The 16,766-nt window shown below is 52.4% G+C and overlaps 1 protein-coding gene across 1 annotated transcript; it reads right to left on the reverse strand.

Moving 5' to 3' along the window:
- Positions 1–629: 629 nt before the first annotated feature.
- Positions 630–14,509, reverse strand: nansa (N-acetylneuraminic acid synthase a). The gene is made up of 6 exons (XM_038792903.1): positions 14,336–14,509; positions 11,316–11,531; positions 8,035–8,134; positions 7,806–7,960; positions 3,002–3,268; positions 630–1,290 (listed from the first exon to the last, which is right to left on the reverse strand). Exons 1-6 carry the CDS (start codon positions 14,465–14,467, stop codon positions 1,102–1,104), a joined length of 1,059 nt encoding a protein of 352 aa, XP_038648831.1. The 5' UTR covers positions 14,468–14,509; the 3' UTR covers positions 630–1,101.
- Positions 14,510–16,766: the final 2,257 nt, after the last annotated feature.

Here is a 16,766-nt window from a genome sequence, read left to right on the forward strand (position 1 = left end):
CATCATAAGTTATGAGGAGTTTAGACTCACTGCTCATGGGGCAAGATGATTATTTAATAGAATTCCTTCTCATTCTTCAAATTAGTATGTTAGCTGTCCTTAGCCACGCTTCCTGTCCACCATCGACAAGGCACAGATGAAGAGTCTGATGGAATCATTCCAACTTGCCTGGGTGACTTCAGCTCCAACGCTCAAGAAACTTGACGCCATCCAGAACACAGCAGCCCATTCACAAACATTCAACAGTGGCAGCCGTGTGTACCATCTACAAGATGCAGGAACTCACCAAGGCTCCTTAGACAGCACCTTCCAAACTAATGACTGCAACCATTTAGTCAGACAAGAGCAGCATATACCTGAGAACCCCACCACCTGGAGGTTCCCCTCCAAGTCACTCACCATCCTGACTTGGAAATATATCAGCCGCTGCTTCAGTCGCTGGGGCAACATCCTGGAACTCCCTCCCTAACAGCACAGTGGGTGTGGCTACATGTCAGGGACTGCAGCGGTTCAAGAAGGCAGTTCACCATCACCACCTTCTGAAGGGCAACTAAGGATGGGCAATGAATGCTGGCCTAACCAACGACGCCCATATCACTTGATTGAATAAAAAACTAGGAAACAAAAGCTTTGCTCATCATTTTAATGTACTCCGTGATATTTACCTGCACTGGCGCAGCAGCAGCTGATGAACAGGGACCGATGTACATTTTGAATTGGATGTGGGACATGGAGAAGGTGCATTGTAAACCATGTTACCGGTAATGGTTACGTGAAGGTTGGTTTTATTTCAAACAGCTAGGTCGATAAAATAAAATGGATTTGAACATTGCCCCATTATCTTCCACACGCAACAGTCACACGGCTTTCTTAATAAGAGAACACTGATAATGGAATTTAACAACATATTTTGATGCAGCAGTTAAGGTTTTATTTAATGGGTTTGGAACAGTAATTACAGAAGTGTTAAATTCTCCCCAATTGAAGATTGATCTATAAAATTAAAAGTCTTGATTTGGTTCAAAGGACAAATTTTTTTGGCGATTTAAATGATCAGATATTTAGTTTGTTTGTGCGCCCCCTTTGTATAAACTTATTTCTTTAACTTTCAATCATGTCATCTCTGATTGCATCATCTGCATCTATGTGGATTTTCACTGTCTTCCCGACCAGTTTAAAGATGTTTTCTGGCTCAATGCCTTTGGGTTCTGCCACCTTCACAGTCATCATGTCCAGCGTCAGTTTTGTTCCTTCAGGAATAGTTACTTTGGATACTATGGATTTTCCCAGCTGTAAAAGATAAAAAATGCAAACATAAATATTTTAAGTGCCTTAAATGAAACATGCAGTACAAGTTACGGGCAGCACGGTAGCATTGTGGATAGCACAATTGCTTCACAGCTCCAGTGTCCCAGGTTCGATTCCGGCTTGGGTCACTGTCTGTGCGGAGTCTGCACATCCTCCCTGTGTCTGCGTGGGTTTCCTCCGGGTGCTCCGGTTTCCTCCCACAGTCCAAAGATGTGCGGGTTAGGTGAATTGGCCATGCTAAATTGCCCTTAGTGTTGGGTGGGGTTGTGGGCTTGGGTAGGGTGCTCTTTCTAAGAGCCGGTGCAGACTCGATGGGCCGAATGGTCTCCTTCTGCACTGTAAATTCTATGAGTTCCCTACAGATTATACCAAGATTTATAATGGGAGATGGTGGTGATATTGTCCAGATCCCACCAAGGCAGTTTAGACACAATGAATAAAACCCAGGATTGAAAGCCAGTTTCAGTAATGGTGACCACAAAACTAGCAGCAATTGTTGGAAAAACCCATCCGGTTCACTAGTTTCCATTGGGGAAGGAAATCTGCCGTCCTTACCCAGTCTGTCCAACATCTGACTCCAGACCCACAGCAATGTGGGCAACTTGTAACTGCCCTTTGAAAGGGCTTTTAACTCAAGAGGCAGCAGCCACTGACCTTGCCAACAACACCCTCACCCTATAATGTTTTTTTATAATTCTGCAGAAAGATCACTGATCACTAGTGAAAGATTAAATTGTTTATTTAAAAAATCCACTTTGAACACAGCCTCCACTTTCTTTCCTTGTCTTCACCTGATGGCACTGAATAATTACCAAAACACTGGCACAGAAAGAGACAAGCTTTAAACACGTTCATATTGATTTTGTTCTTTGACTCTCTACATCAGTGTTCTTCAAAGTCGGGGGTGCGACCCGCGGGTGGGTCGCTGGCGGGTGTCGGGAGGGCCGTTGTCCGCGGTGCTTCCGATCGTGCAAATCCCCGCGCAGCAGCCGGCTTTTCATAACGCCAGCTGCAAGCGGCCGCGAGCATGTGAGAAAAAAGTTCGGCTGCATTGCGCATGCGCATTCCGCGAAAATGTCAAAAAGTTTGGCCGCATTGTACATGCGCACCCAATTCGGACACGCATGCGCAGTGCAGCCGCTATTTTTTTTAAATGGTTGCAGCTTTTTGTTTTACAAGTTCTGAAGTGGTTTTTATTCATTTATTTTATTAATTTAATTTTCATTTTTTTCATTTATTTTATTTACAAGTTCACGGGTGTTTTATTCATTTTTCCATTTATTTTATTCATTTTATTTTTTTTACAAGTTCAGGGGTGGTTTATTTGATAAAATTTCACAGGAAAAAAATGCAGAACTTTGGACAGATGGAGATTCCATACTTTCCGACACCGGAAGGCTTCACCTTCATCCAACAGGTTCCATTGGAGGAGTGTGTACGAGGGCCAAAGGGACCCAAAACCATTTCCACCATTTTTGTCAGCAGCAAACAAGGTAAGAGAAAATGGTGGGTCGCGCAGGTCGGCCGGCGTGGGTCGCGCAGGTCGGCCGGCGTGGGTCGCGCAGTTCGGCCGGCGTGGGTCGCGCAGTTCGGCCGGCGTGGGTCGCAAAGGTCGGCCGGTTGGTAAAAATGGGTCCCCGTAAAAAAAGTTTGAAGAACGCTGCTCGATATAACCCATTGCAGAATAAGTTACCTTGTTTTGGCATGCTACCTCACATGGTAGCAGATGTTTGATGGGAGATCCAAATGCTCTTTCGACAATACGGATCGAGCGAACCAGTTCTTGCAGCTCGTTGGGTTCCAGAGAAGCTTGATGGTCACTGCCTTTCCAGCTTTTGTTCATGGTCACATGGCGTTCCAAAATTTTAGCTCCCATTGCAACTGCAGCTATGCTTATAGCAATTCCAGTTTCATGGCCAGAGTATCCAATAGGAATATCTGGAAATTCCTTTTTGTACTCCTGGAAGCAGAAAATAATTAACACCTCAATAACAGAAAAGAATTAATAAATTGGGTAAACAACTGGTTAAGAGCTCTGATCAAATACAGTTTGTTCCCTGACTCAAGGACATATTGAAGAGACCCCAATAAACAATTGTTAAGTTATATCCCCTAACTTATTGAGAGAGAAAAAAAGGTGGAGAATATGAGGGGGTCAGGAGGGGATTAGAGAATCCTAGAATCTACAGTACAGGAGGTGGCCATTCAGCCCATCGAGTCTGCACCAGCCTTTGGAAAGAGCACCCTACCCAAGCCCACACCTCGATCCTTCCCGCAACCCCACCCAGTAATGGAGACCCTGAGCAAACCAGTGGATGAGGCCCTGGTGCCGATAAAGGAGGTGTTGGAAAAGCCATTGGAGTCAGTGCAGCAACATGGCGAGGTGGAGAAGTGGGTTGAGGAGACCGTCACAGCACAGCGACCAGTTAGCCTCGCTAGATGCTGAGCTGCGGAGGATAGAGGAAAGAAATCAGGGCCTGAGAGCAAAGATCGACGACCTGAAAAGTAGGCCGTGGCAGCAGAACCGTAGGACCATGGGGCTGCCTGAGGGGGTGGAGGGTCTGAGGCCGGCTGAATGCTTTGAGTCGATGTTCAGGAAGTTGATGGGAAGGAGGACTAGGGACCTGCATCAAGCTTGATCAGTCCCACCGGTCGCTTCGGACAAAGCCACAGGGGAATGAACCAGCGTGATCAGTGACAGCGTGTTTCCAGAGCTATTGGCCGAAGGAGCAGCACTAAAGTGGGCTGAAGAGAATCGGGTGGTGCAGTGAGAAGGCACCAGTTTCTGCATTGGCCTAGCAGCAGAATTGGCAAGTAGGCCTTTAGCAGGGCCAAGTCGGAGCTCTACAAGAGCGGTGTGGCGTGGTGAACACGCAAATTTCCCTCTCTTTAGATAATTATCCAATTCGGCCACTCCGTGCATTTTAAATCCTAACCATTCACTGTGCAAACACGTCTTTCCGCTCATCACCTTTGTTATTTTTGCCATTTACCTTTTAAAACAGTGGCCTCTTTTCTCAACCCCTCTGTCAGTAGGAACAGTTCCTCTCTGTCTAGACGGCGCATGGTTTTTTGAACACCTCTATCAAAACTCCTCTTTTAACTCACTGCCACCTTTCTTCCAGGAATGCCTACCCTGAAGAAGTACTGCTCTTCTCTCCGACAGGATTTCCGTAAGTCCCTCCCTCACACATCTTTTGTCCTCTCTGGGGACTGCCATTAACACTTTTTCCCCTTGGTTTCCCTGGGTTTCTGTGGCTATGACTCATCTTTCATTCTCACTCCACAGTCCCACTCTCTCTGTCTGTTAGCTTTGACAAAGAGTCATCGGACTCGAAACGTTAGCTCTTTTCTCTCCCTACAGATGCTGCCAGACCTGCTGAGATTTTCCAGCATTTTCCCTTTCCTCTCAGCAAGCTCTTCCCCAAGGAGAACTCTAGCTTCCTCAATCTCTCAATGTAACTGAAGTCCCTTTCTGCAGCCTTCCTTCACACTGTTCCTAAAGGGCATTGCCCAGAATTAGGCACAATACTCCAGTGTTTTATAATGAACCTTATGTTCCTATTTATAAAGCCCAGGTTTTGGTACGTGTTCTTAACAGCTCAGGTTCCATGCCACCTCCAATGATTAACACACATATACATCCAGTTTCTGCTCCACCCCCTTTAGAGTTTAGCCTTTGCCTGTTCTTACCAAAATGTATCAATCCTCTGCATGAAATGTCAATGCCATTTATCCACTCATTCACCAGCCTGTTGATGTCCTGTTGAAATCTATCTCGGTCTTTCTCACAGTACACAATACTTTTGTGTCATCTGCAAATTTTGAAATTGTGTCCTTTAATTTCCACAATTAATCCAAGAAACTATTTTGTCCCACATTGTTTTAAAAACTTTCGCCCAAAAGTTAAACTAACTGGTCAGATGGGCTGATCAGTGGCAAATGGAATTCAATCGGGATAAGTGTGAGGTGATGCACTTGGGCAGGACAAACAAGGCAAAGGGAATACAGGATAAACGGCAGGACCCTGGGAAGCACCGAGGATCAGAGGGACCTTGTTGAGCATGTACTCCCGTCCCTTAAGGCAGCAGAGCCGGTGGATACAGTGGTTAAGAAGGTATTTGGTATTCTTACCTTTATTAGCCGAGGAATAGAGTTTAAGAGCAGGGAGGTTATGCTGGAACTGTATAAAACGTTGGTTAGGCCACAACTAGAGTATTGTGGGCAGTTCTGGAATCCACATTATAGGAGGGATGTGATAGCACTGGAAAGGGTGCAGAGGGGATTTACCAGGATGTTGCCTGGGCTGGAGAGTTTTAGTTATGAAGAGAGATTGGAGAGACTGGGATTGTTTTCCTTGGAGCAGAGGAGACTGAGGGGGGACAGGAGGACACAGATAGAGTAGTCAGGAAGAAACCTTTCCCGTTGGTGGAGGGATCAGTGACCAGGGGGCAGAGATTTAAGATGAGGGGAAGGGGGTTTAGAGGGGATGTGAGGAAAAACCTTTTTACCCAGAGGGTGGTGGGAGTCTGGAACTCGCTGCCTGAAAGGGGGGGTGGAGGCCGAGACCCTCAGAACAGTATTTAGATGTATTCTAGCGAACCAGGGTAGACAAGGCTATGGGCCAAGTGCTGGAAATCGGAATTAGAATGGTGAAGTGGTTGTTTATGACCGGCGAAATAAGAAGGGCTGAAGAATTGTTTTGTGTGCTGTAGACCTCTTTGTTTGAGATGAGCTGAGGGTTAGCCGCTCCGGAGAGGACAGTGATGCTGAATTAGGCTGGGGACCACAAAGGCACCTCAACATGGCAGAAACAAAACCTCGGCCGAAAGCAGATTGTATTTAGGGCTTCACTACAGCAGTGGCCTGGGGTTCTACAGCATTTCCCCTCCATGCACATCCCTCACTCAGTATTTCAGATGTTTATAAGGGAAATGTTTATTCATTCAATGTCTGCTAGAACGGTAAACTCACTTGTATAATATATGACTGTTCTACAATAAGAAACATTCCCTTTCCCTTCACATACACTGGGCAAAATTTGGGCACAATTGTCCCAGGATTAGTTATGAAGAGAGATTGGATAGACTGGGATTGTTTTCCTTGGAGCAGAGGAGACTGAGGGGGGACAGGAGGACACAGATAGAGTCCAAAGATCTGCAGGTTAGGTGGATTGGCCATGATAAATTGCCTTTAGTGTCCAAAATTGCCGTCAGTGTTGGGTGGGGTTACTGGGTTATGGGGATAGGGTGGAGGTGTTGACCTCGGGTAGGGTGCTCTTTCCAAGAGCCGGTGCAGACTCGATGGGCCGAATGGCCTCCTTCTGCACTGTAAATTCTATGATGATTCGGCAATGTCGGGCAGGGAAAGAGGCATTGGATCCTGCCGCTGATTCCAATAGCTGATTCCCACCGTATTGTGCAATGAGCAGGCACGGGTTTGACATCGGAAAACTGACAGGGCAGCCTCTGATTTGCCCCCACCGCTACGTCCGCAGAGCTTCAGTAATCCAGGTGCTGTATTTAAAGGGCGTCCCTGCACAGAGCTAACATTTTGCAACGGAAAGGAAGCTCCCGGAGAATCCTGGTCACACAATGGATGCCCAGTTTTCAGTTTGTTTGATGCCTGACCAAAACCCCAACAACATCCATCCCACACCACTTGACAGATTGGTGACAGCTTCGGCCAATCAATCATATAAGACCATAAGATATAGGAGCAGAATGAGACCATTCAGCCCATCGAGTGTGCTCCGCCATTAGATCATGGCTGATATGCTCCTCATTCCCATAACCCCTGATCCCCATATTAATCAAAAAATCCCCTTAATTATCAAGAACACCAAAGTGCTGTTACCTTCAGGACTGCAGACCAAGAACTGGAAGGTGGAATCAGACAGAATTGTTATTTCTGGGCAGGCGTTGGCAATTCAGCCTCTCGAGCCGGCTCCACCATTTAGTACAATCACGGCTGATCCCATCCTGGCCCCAACGCCACCGTCCTGCCCGTTCTCCGTAACCCTTCAACCCATTCCCAATTTAAAATCTGTCTAACTCCTCCTTAAATTTACTCACTGTCCCAGCATCCACCGCACTCTGGGGTAGCGAATTCCACAGATTCACAACCCTTTGGGAGAAGTAGTTTCTCCTCAACTCTGTTTTAAATTTGCTACCTCTTATTCTAAGACTATGACCTCTCGTTCTAGAAGCCCCACAAGAGGAAGCATCCGCTCCACGTCTACTTTATCCAAACCTTTTAGCATCTTGTATACCTCGATTAGATCTCCCCTCATTCTTCTAAATGCGAGAGTATAAGATGATAAAAGTTGTATAAAATATAGGCGGGGGGGGAGGCTGGAAGTACACAGAATGAACAGGCAATTGTGTGCAGGTGGAGAAGAACACAAGGGACATTTGTTCAAGTGCAGCCAGGCAGAGAAACCCTAAAGTTGTGGAGCTTTCAATGAGAATGCTAGAATATTTGGGCCTTGTACTGACCGTGATGATCCGTAGGTGAGCGTCTTCGGGCTCCAGTGGGTATGCACTGGTGCACTGGAGAAAGCAGAACTTTGTATTGATGGGTTTGACGGTTTTGTAAACTTCCCTCATTGTCTGCATGCTCTGCATCCCACTAGAGATAACCATTGGCCGACCTACCAACACAAACAGATCGTCAGTACAAGTAGATACTGAAGCGGAACATGGAAAATTCTGGAGTTTCACTTACCTTTCTTGGCAGCTTTTTCCAAATATGGAAAGTTATTAGTGTCCCCAGAACCGACTTTGAAGAAAGGTACATTCAGTTCATGAAGAAACTCAACTGCCATCTGTAACACAGAGGAACAAACACTGAGACTGTGCGCACGGACATTGGGGGTGGGGGGGGGGGGGGGGGGGGGGCTGCCCACACAGACACGGGGGAGGGGGCTGCCCGCATGGACATGGGGAGGGGGGCTGCCCGCTCGGACACGGGGGAGGGGGCTGCCCGCATGGACATGGGGGGGGCTGCCCGCACAGACACGGGGGAGGGGGCTGCCCGCACGGACATGGGGGTGGCTGCCCGCACAGACACGGGGGAGGGGGCTGCCCGCACGGACATGGGGGGGGGGGATGGCTGCACAGACACGGGGGAGGGGGCTGCCCGCACGGACATGGGGGGGGCGTGGATGCCCGCACAGACACGGGGGAATGGAGCAGGGGGCTTCCCACACGGCCCAGGGCGGGGGGGTGGCTGCCTGCATGGACATGGGGGGGGGGGGGGGGGGGGGGGGGGGGCTGCCTGCATGGACACGGGGGGGGGGGGGGGCTTCGCGCACGGGGGTGGGTGGGCTTCGCGCACGGACACGGGGGGGGGGGGCTGCCCACACGGACACGGGGGGGGGGGGGGGCTGCCCGCACGGGCATGGGGGGGGGGGGGGGGGGGGCTGCCCACACAGAGCCTGCCACTGGTATGATTCTGGTCATTAATCCTTTTATTCTAACATTTCTACTTATCCAGGTGTTCTGCTTCATTTTTCAATTTCTAGACTTCCTTACTAACCTTTTGCTCTCAATAAACTTCCACAATGGTTATTCCAGTCTGTGCCTATTCTAAAGATAAATGATGACATCAATTCACCAAGTTAATCTTCAACAGGCCTAACAAAAAGAACAGTTTAAGGGTTAACCTGGGTTTGCAGGTGTATCAATGTTGACAAATGTGAGGTTATCCATTTTGGTAGGAATAACAGCAAACGGGATTATTATTTAAACGATAAAATATTAAAGCATGCCGCTGTGCAGAGAGACCTGGGTGTGCTTGTGCATGAGTCACAAAAAGTTGGTTTACAGGTGCAGCAGGTAATTAAGAAAGCGAATGGAATTTTGTCCTTCATTGCTCGAGGGATGGAGTTTAAGACTAGGGAGGTTATGCTGCAATTGTATACGGTGTTAGTGAGGCCACACCTGGAGTATTGTGTTCAGTTTTGGTCTCCTTACCTGAGAAAGGACGTACTGGCATTGGAAGGTGTGCAGAGGAGATTCACTAGGTTAATCCCAGAGCTGAAGGGGTTGGATTACGAGGAGAGGTTGAATAGACTGGGACTGTACTTGTTGGAATTTAGAAGGATGAGGAGGGATCTTATAGAAACATATAAAATTATGATGGGAATAGATAGGATAGATGCGGGCAGGTTGTTTCTACTGGCGGGTGAAAGCAGAACTAGGGGGCATAGCCTCAAAATAAGGGGAAGTAGATTTAGGACTGAGTTTAGGAGGAACTTCTTCACCCAAAGGGTTGTGAATCTATGGAATTCCTTGCCCAGTGAAGCAGTTGAGGCTCCTTCATTAAATGTTTTTAAGATAGAGATAGATAGTTTTTTCAAGAATGCGATTAAGGGTTATGGTGTTCAAGCCGGAAAGTGGAGCTGAGCCCACAAAAGATCAGCTATGATCTCATTGAATGGCGGTGCAGGCTCGAGGGGCCAGATGGCCGACTCCTTATGTTATCAGCTACCTGAATAAACCGTGAAGGAGTGTTTTACAGGATTTGGGCGTTACTGACTTGGCCATCCCTAATTGGTGAGCACTCCTCGTGTTGCAGGTACATCCAGAGTTTAGTTGGGAACAACACTCCAGGATTGTGACATAGTGACAGTCAAGAGCTGCAATATTCCCCTTTCAGTATATTTCTAGAAATAACAGCCGAGATTTTGTCTAAGTTCCCATCTTGTGCACACAGGCAACGAGAACTGGAAACAGTTTGTAACACCAGATGTGGCAAGGGAACAGTCTGCTAAACAAACAGGATGTTTACTCCTGCTAACTGCATTCAAGTCAGCATTGATGTGGTTGATTATTAAAAATTTATCGGTTTCATGGAAGACTAATAAATGATCTGTGCGAGGTGTTCATTCAAATGATTAAAACATTTTGAGTTTCTCTCTACGTACCCCATTTCCCCTGGGGAGGGAGTCTAGAATCGGGTGGCATAACCTTAAAGTTGAGTTAGGCTGCTCAGGGTGCAGTCAGACACGTCTTCATACAAAGGATGAGATTAGGAGTGAACTAAAAGATTAACAGATGGCTACAGATATTAATTGTTGTGTAACAAGGGTGGGTAAACTGACGTGGATATACAGATCACCAATAAAACAAATGTGTCATTCTGAATATTCTGTGGAAAACTGTGGGAGGCAGAACGAGTTTGTGAATATCTGTGGTCATTAAACTTGGTTTAGCTCACTTGGCTGCACAGCTTGTTGGTGATGCAGAGCAACACCAGCAGCACGGGTTCAATTCCTGTACCGCGCCTTCTCAATCTTGCCCCTCGCCTGAGGTGTGGTGACTCTGAGGTTAAATCACCACCAGTCAGCTCTCAAGAGGCAGCATGGGAGGACAGTGGTTAGCACTGTTGCTTCACTGTGCCAGGGACCCGGGTTCGATTCCCGCTTGGGGCACAGTCTGTGCGGAATCTGCATGTTCTCCCCTTGTGTGCGTGGGTTTCCTCCGGTTTCCCCCCACAGTCCAAGGATGTGCGGGTTAGGTGGATTGGCCATGATAAATTGCCCCCTAGTGTCCAAAAGGTTAAGTGAGGGTTACCGGGATAGGGTGGAGTGTGGGCTTGGGTAGGTTGCTCATTTCAGGAGTCAGTGCAGTCGATGGGCCGAATGGTCTCCTTCTGCTCTGTAAATTCTACGGGAGCAGCCTGTATGGTCCTCGGGGACTACGGCGACTTTCAATTTTCGTTCCAAAGGTTGTTGGCAGGAAATCAGCCTTCGTGATGCTCGGAGTAAACATTGAACATGGCTTGCAGCTAACCATCCCTTCTTTTTAATGAAATTTATGATTCAGAAATCCAAGCATAGCAAGGAGATAGAACTTGCAATTATGACCTGGAATCAGATCTTGTAGAAAAATGGATTTTAAAACCTCTGCCAATATAAATGGTATTTACAGGAGACATTATAGGAAATTAAATCAAAAGTAAAAAAGCAAAACAAATTGGCATAATCTAAAAATAAGACCTACCTCATCCATACCAGATGCTGTGAAAAAGATACCAACTTCTTGAGCAAATTTGGAGAGCTCCCTGTACTGCTCGTGACTGAACTCCAGGTGGCGCTTGTGATCTCCATAGGTGGCTCCCCAGGAGTGTTTGGATTGGTAAGGCCTTTTTAAAGCTTTCTTGTTAAATTTGTATTCCAGCTCACTCTTCTGGAACTTTGCACAGTCTGCCCCACATTCCTGTGCATGAAGAACAAGGACAGCACACCTTTACAAAATACTTTCACAAGACTGAATATTGCAACTGACTACGACAATGCCAAGCCAATGGGCAACAGAATCGTGCTGCACTTAGGAAAATGAGAACTATTGGTTCTTCCTTGGCCGCTAGTGTTTCTAGTATTAAAGCAAGGTTATTTAGAAACTATTCTCGAGTCTATTTGACCAAACACACCCAATAGCAACTAGTTGTGACCAGCCATATCAGCTTCACTGACCAATGTTTTGTTCACCTGGCCCTCCTCCAGGTACCAGGCCCCTATCCAGAGTAACTCAGCCAACATGTCGGATCCTGCTCCAGGGTCTGGATGGCAGGCAGTGGATTCACACCAGAGCTCAAGGCTCCTATTCTGGCAAATTCAGAGGGTCCAGTACAGTGGTTAGCACTGCTGCCTCGCAGCACCAGGACAGCACAGTGGTTAGCACTGCTGCCTCGCAGCACCAGGACAGCACAGTGGTTAGCACTGCTGCCTCGCAGCACCAGGACAGCACAGTGGTTAGCACTGCTGCCTCGCAGCACCAGGGCAGCACAGTGGTTAGCACTGCTGCCTTGCAGCACCAGGGCAGCACAGTGGTTAGCACTGCTGCCTCGCAGCACCAGGGCAGCACAGTGGTTAGCACTGCTGCCTCGCAGCACCAGGACAGCACAGTGGTTAGCACTGCTGCCTCGCAGCACCAGGGCAGCACAGTGGTTAGCACTGCTGCCTCGCAGCACCAGGGCAGCACGGTGGTTAGCACTGCTGCCTCGCAGCACCAGGGCAGCACAGTGGTTAGCACTGCTGCCTCGCAGCACCAGGGCAGCACAGCGGTTAGCACTGCTGCATCAATGCACCAGGGCAGCACAGTGGTTAGCACTGCTGCCTCGCAGCACCAGGGCAGCACAGTGGTTAGCACTGTTGCATCACTGGACTATGGTATCACAGTGGTTAGCACTGCTGCATCACTGTGCCAGGGCAGCACAGTGGTTAGCACTGCTGCATCATTGTGCCAGGGCAGCACAGTGGTTAGCACTGTTGCATCACTGGACTATGGTATCACAGTGGTTAGCACTGCTCTCAGTGCCAAGGCAGCAGTGGTTAGCACTGCTGCATCACTGCGTCGGGGACTTGGGTAACTGTCTGTGTAGACTTTGTACACCCTCCCAGTGTCTGCGTGGGTTTCCTCCGGGTGCTCCGGTTTCCTCCCACAGTCCAAAGACGTGCAGGTTAGGTGGATTGGCCATGCTAAATTGCCTAAAGGTTAGGTGGGGTAACAGGGATAAGGGCAGGGATAGGGAACTCTATCTGAGCAAAGGCTGGTGTAGACACGATGGGCCAAATGGCCTCCTTCTGCAGTTTAGGGAATCTATGATAGGAGTGTATACAGGAGCTGATGTCAGAGTATTGAAAGCAGAATCTTTCTCCCATTGTCCAAAACATCCTCGCATCATTGAATCCCTCCTACCCTCCGCACAAGCACAGTCCCTTCCACTGATTCCTCTGCATCTGCATTTGCTCAGAAAGATATGACATTTTTCACAGAGTCCCCCAACTTGTCCACCTCCCTCACTCAGCAAGCCAAACAACCCGGCAGCACGGAGAGTCCAACGTTCATCTGTCTGGAATGAGCAACTGTAGAAGAAGCTTGGAAGGCGAGCAGAGCCCTGAGCACATCGGGAGCACAGAAAGTGAAAACAAATACAGAAACGGAGAGAGGATGGGGGAGAAGAGAGACGGAGAGAGGATGGGGAAGAGAGACGGAGAGAGGATGGGGGAGAAGAGAGACGGAGAGAGGATGGGGGAGAAGAGAGACGGAGAGAGGATGGGGAGAAGAGAGACGGAGAGAGGATGGGGGAGAAGAGAGACGGAGAGAGGATGGGGGAGAAGAGAGACGGAGAGAGGATGGGGGAGAAGAGAGACGGAGAGAGGATGGGGGAGAAGAGAGACGGAGAGAGGATGGGGGGAGAAGAGAGACGGAGAGAGGATGGGGGAGAAGAGAGACGGAGAGAGGATGGGGGAGAAGAGAGACGGAGAGAGGATGGGGAGAAGAGAGACGGAGAGAGGATGGGGGAGAAGAGAGACGGAGAGAGGATGGGGGAGAAGAGAGACGGAGAGAGGATCCCTCACTCCCTTCCACCAATCCTCACCTCCTATATACCCCACCCCTGCACCACCCCTCACTCTCCCTACCCCTCACTCTCCCCCACCCTACCTCCCCTCACACTCCCCCACCTCACTCCCCCCCACCCTACCCCCCTCACTCTCCCCCACCCCCTCACTCTCCCCCACCCCCCCCCCACCCTACCCCCCTCACTCTCCCCCACCCTACCCCCCTCACTCTCCCCCACCCTACCCCCTCACTCTCCCCCACTCTCCCCCACCCTACCCCCCTCACTCTCCCCCACCCTACCCCCCTCACTCTCCCCCACCCTACCCCCCTCACTCTCCCCCACCCCCCCCTCACCCTACCCCCCTCACTCTCCCTCACCCTACCCCCACCCCCCCCCCTCCCCCACCCCCCCTCCTCACCCTACCCCCCCTCCTCACCCTACCCCCCTCCTCACCCTACCCCCCCCTCACCCTACCCCCCCCTCACCCTACCCCCCCCTCCTCACCCTACCCCACTCCTCACCCTACCCCCCCCTCCTCACCCTAACCCCCCCCTCCTCACCCTACCCCCCCCTCCTCACCTACCCGGCCCTCCTCACCTACCCGGCCCTCCTCACCTACCCGGCCCTCCTCACCCTACCCCCCCCTCACCACCCTACCCCCCTCACCCTCGCCCACCTTGACCATGCGGATCATGTCTTTGGCGATCTGAATGTCCCCCTGGTGGTTCTGGCCGATCTCGGCGATGATGAAGCAGGGCTGCCCTCCGCCCACCAGCCGCCCGGGACACAGCTCCCACTCAGCCGCCATTCCCGCCCGGAGCCGGCTCCGCGCCTGCGCACACGGAGCCCCGCCCCCAGCACCGGGCCCCGCCCCCAGCACCGGGCCCCGCCCCCAGCACCGGGCCCCGCCCCCAGCACCGGGCCCCGCCCCCATCCCCGGGCCCCGCCCCCAGCGCCGGGCCCCGCCCTCAGCCCCAGCCCCGCCCATCAGCCGCCCGGGACACAGCTCCCACAGCCGCCATTCCCGCCCGGAGCCGGCTCCGCGCCTGCGCGCGCCGGGCCCCGCCCCTATCCCCGCCCCCCAGCGCCGGGCCCCGCCCCCCAGCGCCGGACCCCGCCCCCCAGCGCCGGACCCCGCCCCCTAGCGCCGGGCCCCGCCCCCTAGCCCCGGGCCCCGCCCCCTAGCCCCGGGCCCCGCCCACCAACCGCCCGGGACACAGCTCCCACAGCCGCCATTCCCGCCCGGAGCCGGCTCCGCGCCTGCGCACACGGAGCCCCGCCCCCAGCGCCGGGCCCCGCCCCCAGCGCCGGGCCCCGCCCCCAGCCCCGGACCCCGCCCCCAGCCCCGGACCCCGCCCCCAGCCCCGGACCCCGCCCCCAGCCCCGGACCCCGCCCCCAGCGCCGGGCCCCGCCCACCAGCCGCCCGGGACACAGCTCCCACTCAGCCGCCATTCCCGCCCGGAGCCGGCTCCGCGCCTGCGCGCGCCGGGCCCCGCCCCTATCCCCGCCCCCCAGCGCCGGGCCCCGCCCCCCAGCGCCGGGCCCCGCCCCCCAGCGCCGGGCCCCGCCCCCTAGCCCCGGGCCCCGCCCCCTAGCCCCGGGCCCCGCCCACCAGCCGCCCGGGACACAGCTCCCACTCAGCCGCCATTCCCGCCCGGAGCCGGCTCCGCGCCTGCGCACACGGAGCCCCGCCCCCAGCCCCCGCCCTCAGCCCCGGGCCCCGCCCCCCAGCGCCGGGCCCCGCCCTCAGCCCCGGACCCCGCCCCCAACCCCGCCCACCAGCCGTCCGGGACACAGCTCCCACTCAGCCGCCATTCCCGCCCGGAGCCGGCTCCGCGCCTGCGCGCGCCGGGCCCCGCCTCCAGCGCCGGGCCCCGCCCCCTGCCCCGCCTCCAGACCTGGCCCCCAGCGCCGGGCCCCGCCCCCTGCCCCGCCCCCAGACCTGGCCCCCAGCGCCGGGCCCCGCCCCCTGCCCCGCCCCCAGACCTGGCCCCCAGCGCCGGGCCCCGCCCCCTGCTCCGCCCCCTGCCCCGCCCCCAGCGCCGGGCCCCGCCCCCTGCCCCGCCCTCCAGGGTGACAGTGTTTCTGCTTCAATGCCCCCCCCAGCGCTCAGCATTTGGAATCAGGGAATTTACAGCACAGCAGGCCGTTCGGCCCATCGGCTCTTGGGAAGGGCACCCCGCTGATACCCCCCCCCCCCCGCCCATCCCCGTATCCCAGTAACCCCACCCCACCTAAAGGGCAATTTATCATGGCCAAGCCACCTAACCTGCACATGGACTGTGGGAGGAATCCGGAGCACCCGGAGGAAACCCACGCAGACATGGGGAGAACGTGCAGACTCCACACAGACAGTGACCCAAGCCGGGAATCGAACCTGGGACCCTGGAGCTGTGAAGCAACTGTGTTAGTCACTATGCTACCAGGGTACAGTGAAAAGTATTGTCCTGCATACACTCCAGACAAATCATTTAGTACATGAAAAACACAGGACATACATAACATACACAATGTAAATACACAAACAACAGCACCAGGTGAAGCATACAGGGTGTAGTGTGATGCATGAACACTAACTCCCGAAGCGAGATTGGATGACAACTGAAGGTTTTATTGGACTAGATGTTTCCCCCAGCAGTGCAGGTACAGAATGCAGCTGCTGGGGAGACACAGACTCTTATACTCCGCCTTACTGGGCGGAACCAGCAGGCAGGCTTCACCAATGATCTTACTGTCTCAGGTACCTCCAACACCAATGATCTTACAGCATCAACCTATGTACCGTAATACCTCTAATATCGATTACCACATTCACCCCCTGTTAAAAAAAGAGTCCGGTGGGGGTGGTGGTTTTGGGTTATACAGTGTTAGAGGTTATGGTGGTACCCGTCGGTGGTACAGTGTTTTGCCTTATTACATGTCACAACTATTTACAGTATTCATTTACATGCACATATCAAAATGAAACAATTAGTCGATCAGGGGCCCTGGTCGTCCTCTGTGATCATCACAGTTCTGGCGGTGATGCAGGCGCCGTCTCTGGCATCTGTGACTCCGGAAGCGTGACTCCGGCTTCTTCAGTAGCTTCATCACCCCTGGGTGGGAC

Source organism: Scyliorhinus canicula, chromosome 3 (assembly GCF_902713615.1).
Source record: "Scyliorhinus canicula chromosome 3, sScyCan1.1, whole genome shotgun sequence".
NCBI classification, from domain to species: domain Eukaryota; kingdom Metazoa; phylum Chordata; class Chondrichthyes; order Carcharhiniformes; family Scyliorhinidae; genus Scyliorhinus; species Scyliorhinus canicula.